The sequence below is a fragment of the Aplysia californica genome, unplaced genomic scaffold, assembly GCF_000002075.1.
Source record: "Aplysia californica isolate F4 #8 unplaced genomic scaffold, AplCal3.0 scaffold00411, whole genome shotgun sequence".
Lineage (NCBI taxonomy): Eukaryota > Metazoa > Mollusca > Gastropoda > Aplysiida > Aplysiidae > Aplysia > Aplysia californica.
Genome location: NW_004797681.1, coordinates 551,317 through 558,352, shown reverse-complemented (window position 1 = coordinate 558,352; position 7,036 = coordinate 551,317). Strand labels below are relative to the sequence as shown.

Below are 7,036 nucleotides of genomic sequence, written 5' to 3'. Positions count from 1 at the left end.
GGGGGCTAAGCAAAAAAACAAAAAAAAGAACAAAAATCAAACAAACTGAGAAAAAGAGGTAACAGAAACTGACCCCTGGCAATGCATCCAGTGGCTGAAGATGTCGAGGGCCATGGCGAACTGGAAGAAGAGCATGTAGGATGGGTAGAGATGACACAGAGTGGCACACAGACACATGGTGGTGATGCGATCTATCAGTTGGTCAAGCATGGCTCCCAGTTTGCTGGCTGGAGAGAGAAGTCATCATATTTGTTTGTTTTTTTAGTTTTAGTAAGAGTTTTACAGCACTTGCAACACAATAAGGTCATATAAGTGCCAAAGATTAGAGGTGTTACAAGAGAATAACAAACAAAAAAGAAAGAGCTGAGATAAAGACGATAGATGTTTGATAGGAAAGAAGAAGCAAACCACACCAGAGCACCCGCCAACCACCCACTTTGTTTGTTTGTAGACAGAGAAGGACATGATCAACACAATTACAGTCATTACCTGCTGGGGGAAAATATGTAGAGAGATAGACGAGAATAAGAGGGAGATTAAGGAGACATGTGAAAAAAAATGCAATTTCACAGGGAAAAGAATGTAGAGAGGTTTTTTTTGTTTCTTTTAGTAGAGGATTTACGGCGTTCGCAACTGCAAAAGGTCATATGAGCGCCAAAAAGTGGATGTCAACAGAGAAGTCCTTATAGGGAACCAAACTTACTCTGCTCACCTCTCTAACTTCAACAGCACAAAGTCTGCTTAGGGGGCTCTCGTGGCCTAGAGGTTAAGGTGTTGGCCTCTCATTCAAAAGGTCCCGGGTTCAAATACGGGTAGCGACCGAAAAATTTTCTTCTCTAAATTTGTCTCCTTTCACCTCATTTCCTGCTCTCTAGCATATTTTCTGTCGTCTGCTTTCGTCTCCTCTTTCTGCCCCCACGCCCTCACCTCCTTTGCCTCTTCCTCTGGGCTCCTGATTCTTTCTGCAGCCTTTCTACTGCTACTTCTTCTTACTGCAGTCTTTCAGCCACACCCCTGATCTTCTGGTAGGAAAGATCTACACCTAGCCTTCTCGGACAAGGGCGAAAAATCTCGGAGGGCCCGTGTGCAAGTTGTGCACGTTAAAGATCCCTTGGTGGTCTAAAATCAATAAGAGTAGGCTTCGGCCGCCACCCGGGCAAAATTCAAAATTTCCTACCAACTGAAAATATTAGGTGTGTCCCGCGCGCTCATATGACCTTATGCAGTTGCGAGCGCCGTAAAACACTTTACAAAAACAAAAGTCTGCTTCGACTATCAAGGCACCCCGGAAATAGCGGGTCACAAGAGTGAGACAAACATACAAAAGCTGTAGAGGAAAAAATGACGATAGTAAGGATTAGGAGAGAAAAAGCAGCAGATCCCTGTTGCAGTTCAGACACAGTTATGAGCAAGACATCGATGAATCAGCTCATTTACAATTCCACTGCGCATAAAAACAGGTTAATGCCCCCCCTTTGGGAATGGCCTAAAGGCACTTCAGTCAGTAGTACCGCCCTGGGGGTAGAGGGTTTTTTTGTTTGTTTGTTTTAAAATCAAAAGTATAAGAGACTCTAAGCTAAAAAATATCAGAGCCAGCAGAGATAGTGACGGAAATAAAACGGTAGTGAAAAGATTTAAAATCTAATTCTGCATGATGTGACTTTTCTCGACTCTCTGTAAAATTAAATTCAAAATAGAACCTCATAATGAAATCACCTTTTTAACAATACAGCCATTTTGAAAAATTCTTTAGTCTTTGAGACTCTGAGAATCAACTGAAGAAAGAGTACTTTTTCTCTTTAAAAAATCACATTGCAAATACAAAAAAATAGCACATCATCATCATGATACAAAAACATGACTTTGGGATACAAGTCCGACTTTGGGATACAAGTCCAACCTCGCAAGTTTCACTTTCCTCTACAACAAGCATTTACTTGCATTGGCCTGATTAGCTATGACTTATGATAAAAGTAAACTTGATTGCTCCATTTGAAACTTACTTGACCCATTGAGCACAATAAAGATCTCCACTCTCGCTCATTAGGGCCACACTTGGATCCCTGTGACTTCATACGCACAAGACACTTTTAAATTTCATATCTTAAGAGTGATGAGGTCAAGTAGACCTTTATCTAAAGCCATCATCATCTCGTTTTTTTTTACTTTCACTCCAGTCTCACATAGCTGCAAAGTGTCCATTTTCTACTACATCTACATATTAATGCGCTGAGCACGAATATCGATTAAAAGATTTTTTTGGTGGAAATATTTGATAATGGTTTTTTAATCGAATGTTATCACACTAAGCCTAAGTGCGTAGTAATTTCCACGTTAAGGACCAACCGGACAGCGGAAATATCACAAGAGAGTCGTTGCAGTGAAATCAACAGGGAGCACGAGGCAGGGGTAGGCCACGCGAAACATGAAGGAGATGTGTGGAAACGGACATGAGAGAGAAGAAGCTCATTTGGAATGACCTTGGAAGACAGGACAGAGATGCCCAGGACAGAGATAAATGGAAGGAGCTCGTATGTGGCCTATACCCTGCTAGGGGTGAAAGGCATTGATGATGATGACAGGGGGTTTTGACCCATAATTTGATGTTTTGCAGTTGGGTTTGAAATTTTCTTAAAAATAATTGCGACAGTTTTAGTAGCTATATAATGTGATACAGCATGCTGAAATCACGCGCTGGTCAAAATAATGAAAGTAGAAAGAAACTTGCACTTTTCCGCTGGTTTGGCAATTTTAATTGACATTCTGTTTTTAGCTCAACACCTTCCATGTCCATTTAAGAAACCCATTTCAGTGTGAAGTATATTGAAAAACGTTGATTAAAGGCATAAAGGGTGTAAATGGTCAGTTTCCACTGACTCTGAGGCTTTGTAAGTAACAAAACTCTGGCAGCAATTTTCTCACTAATTTTACATCTGAAACCAGGCGACCCCACCTCATTCACTCACAAATATCTCTACAGGTACTCAAGATAAATGGGTAGTTTTTTCATCAAAAGCAATGCAAATGAACAAGCTTTAAGGTGATACCAATAACTCCATAAACCCAAAAATTGACGAGCGTCTGATTCCACGCCGTCGTGACACTTATGTGTGATCTGCAGCAAAAGATACTGATTGCAGTTTCACCCCCAGAGCAGTGCATCGGTGTGTGAGAGTGAAAGTAGAAATTTAGCATTATCTCTTTTGCTTTGACAGAACAGTGCCACATTTCGTGAAAAGTGGAATTCACCGTCACAAATTTTCTTCTTGTGTAACAAAGGTGCCAACTAACTAAGAAAAAAAAACCCTGAATTTTTCGGACCTGATGGAAACGTACGCAAGGAGACTCAAAATTTAGGGAACATATTGTTTGATACATCTTTAGAAGTTAAGCAAAATCCAAACAATTTTTTAAAAGCTGGATTTCCATATAGATCCAGATTTATTCAGGAAACTGGTACTTCTGCTGCAATGCATGCTGACGACAATAACCTTGCACTTACACTGATTGAGTAGCCTGGCAAAATGGCCATCAAAAGCATCCAGAAATCCGCTGAGTAGGTAGAAGAGACTAGCTCTAACATGGTCGAAGGGCATGTAATAGAATGACACAAACGCAAAGACCACTCTGAAATAATCTGTGGAAAGAATTTTAAAATTGCTAGATCTTAATCTAATTCTGTAAAGCAGCTATTAAAGCAAAGTATCATTGATAAGGTGATCATTAGTACAATAACCCTTCAATGCAATATTAATGTACAGTTGAGTCCATGAATCTCGAACACGAAAATCACAAATTCTCGGGTATCTCGAACATAATGCTCGGTCCTGTTTTAGTCCCTATGTTTCTTTGCATGGACTTGACGGAGTTCTCAAACACTCGGAACACGCAAGACTCGAATCTCGAACAAATCCACTTTGCATTCCCAACTAAATACTCAACTTTACAGCCTTTCTGGCCATGGGTATGTGTTTCTTTTTTATTGTTACAGCCAAAATGTGGTCCTTGTCTCACCACGAGAGGCTGGAGGAAGGGAGGACGGGGCAGGGGGGTTAGGGAGTGATGCTGGCTGCACCGCATGACCGGCTCACCACACGTGCAATCATGCCATTGGACGCACATTGTGCAGATGGCTAGAGGCGTAACTTTCTGTAAGCCAATGAAAAGAGAAGAAAGGAATGACGTAGAAGTGGGTTTTGCACACCTGAGATTTCCAACTTTCAACTTTCATTCATCTTCTTGCTTTTACACCGTCAACACGTTTATCAAGGGAGCTAACCATGTTAATTATTTTAATGTTCTTATTTTACTTCAATTGATTTTCTCTCTCTTTCTATTTAGGGCTTTCACTGACATGACGAAATATGGAACAAAGTGCCTATTAGAAACTACGCGTTGCGAATAGCCCCATGTTTAATAAAACGCTGCATTGCGATTAGCCCCATGCTAAATAGAACGCTGCGTGTTGAATAGCCCCGTGCTAATTAAAACGCCGAAGCCCAGATCACGCGTGATTTCCAGTCAGTCGGTAAACTCAACCCGTTGAACTGCACGTCACAAGTTGATGTGATGTTTTCATAATCAGACGATCGCTGAACCTTTACTGAAAGTTGGAGATGACTTCCTCTGTATATTCGGAACCTGCCAATCAGCCTTTTGTGAAGATTAGGAATAAAACAGTCACAGTGACTCAAGTCAACAAGTTTCACTCTTTATCTCCGGCAAAAACAATTGGTGGAGACCTAAGTAACTTTGAATATCTGCACAAAACAAACGTTCTAAAAAAGATGGACATAATGGTTAGTGACCATCGCCACCCACTGATATTGATATTTCAGTTATCGACCCTCAGTAAACAATACATTTCCAAAGGAGCAAGAACAGACAGATATAGAAATTCATTCTGTATTTAACATACAATTACGTGAGCTCTCAGGATGAGTAAAAAATGACCTATTTTTAGTACTATTATCTTTCTATGAAGAGATATAAGATGCACACATCAATCTACTTGCTCAAGCAGCTTGACCAACTTTTTCCTTGTCATATATGCATAAAGTTTTCAGTAGAAAACATTTTTTTCCAAGAGTAGTGGTTGATTTAAAAAGTCCTCATGCAAACACCCCCACCTTTTGGCAAAGGCTTACACGGTAACCGGGCATGTAGCCTCAATATTTACGTACACGGTAACCGGCAACCGGGCACGTAGTCTCAATATTTACGTATACGGTAACCGGCAACCGGGCACGTAGTCTCAGTGTTACGTACATGGTAACCGGGCTGTTCAGAACTTCAAGTTCAGTTGTCATCCGGTGTTGCCTTCATCCCCTCCCCTCCCTCGACTGCACCTTAAAAAAAAAAAATCCCAATTATGGAGCCCTATACTTCGCAGCCCACAGACTTTGAATGAACTTTGGTGACTCCAACCGGTACTCACAATGTGATGCGCACGCACAGGTTCCCTGACCGGACACGCTGGCAAGCCCGACAAGACGCTCTTTTTAAACTTTTTTTTCAGCAAGTGACAGCACATGACAAATATTGATTTATTTTCATTCCGGTTACCGTGTAAGTAGAGACTGAGACTACGTGCCCGGTTAACTTGTGTACGTAGATACTGAGACTAGGTGCCTGGTTGCCGTGTACGTAGAAACTTTAGAAACTGAGAACAGGTTCCCGGTTACCGTGTACGTAGACACTCCGAAATTGACAAGAGTAGGCTTCGGCCTAGATCTAGGAGGTTCCTGGAAGTGGAAGTAGATCAACATTAGCCTACAACACGACTTATAAAGTTCTAAAATTGTACAACTTTGACACGATGCAATCAATCAATGCCCACGTGGTAAAATTGAAGATTAGCAGACCACCAGCCGGGAAAACTTCTTTTGGCACTAAAAACTGTCGCAAACTCTAGGCCTATCTATATTCTAGATCTAGACTTCTAGATCTAGATCTAGATCTATCTAGATCTATTATATTTTTGTGATTTAAGCAGGGGGGTTACCCCCCCCCCCCCCCCTCCCCCTTTCTGCCGGAGTAGATCTTGTACTTGTGGTGGTCTGCTAAAGTTCAAAGAGGCCAGACTTTAGACTGACTTAGACTTTAGATCTATATGCAAGCAAATCTTGACCTAGCTAAATCTCGTAGTCAATTAGATCTAGATCTAGATCTAGATCTAGATCTAGATTCTAGATCTACACTTACCGATGATATTGGGAACAAAAAAGTAAATGTTGTCCGTCATTTTGTCAGTTCTTGTTTACACTACAGACTACACTGTCTACGATCCACGTAGATTCTAGATTAGATCTTGAGTCTGGGCAAATGACAAGTATAACACACTCTTTGGTTGTGACACGTGTAAATCGGTTCAACAGTCGAACTGGGGGGTACAAAAATAAGGTTGAAAAAAGACTATAGATCTAGATCTAGAGATAGATCTATTTTTGGGCCCAATTACTATCAGTCCTGTCAGAGCAGCCAAGGGAATACACTGCTGTTTATGTTGGAGGCTGGAGGGCTGTTCAACATTCAACCAAAATCAGTCGAGATTTTGAATCCGGGTATCCAGTTAATGAGAAATGATCCGTTTATCTGGATATATGGATGTTCGTCGGATTCTAAATTTAAATTGCTTTGAAATTGGTGAGAAATGGAATTAAAATGTGCAAGCGTAAGTACAAGGAACTTTGTTTGGTTTTTTTGTTTGTTTGTTTTTTGTTATCATAAAACATTTATTCTATTTTAGATTAATGGAAATGAAAGAAAGGTTCGTTGTGGACTATGGGAAAATAACAGTTGACCTTTAATTTGTATTCCTAATAGGCCTAATTAGATCTAGAAGGCAAATATTCATTCTGAAGTTTTAGTTCAATACACACGTTCAAACAGATAACTTCAAAGGAGAACAAGCTGCTACAATAGATGTCTACTGGCGCTCATATGACCTTATGCAGTTGCGAGCGCCGTAAAACCTCTACTAAAAAAATAAAAAGAGGTCTACCTAGTTCTCCTCCACACACACACACACACACAC

At 40.7% G+C, this 7,036-nt stretch overlaps 1 protein-coding gene across 1 annotated transcript in view; it reads right to left on the bottom strand.

Moving 5' to 3' along the window:
* Nucleotides 1-6,509, bottom strand: part of LOC101861829 (CDP-diacylglycerol--inositol 3-phosphatidyltransferase) — a gene marked incomplete in the record, with an annotated part of 9,360 nt that extends 2,851 nt beyond the window's left edge. Inside the window, 3 exon segments of the mRNA XM_013085829.2 lie at nt 74-227; nt 3,503-3,637; nt 6,205-6,509. Coding sequence (XP_012941283.1) covers nt 74-227; nt 3,503-3,637; nt 6,205-6,244 — 329 coding nt within the window.
* Nucleotides 6,510-7,036: the final 527 nt, after the last annotated feature.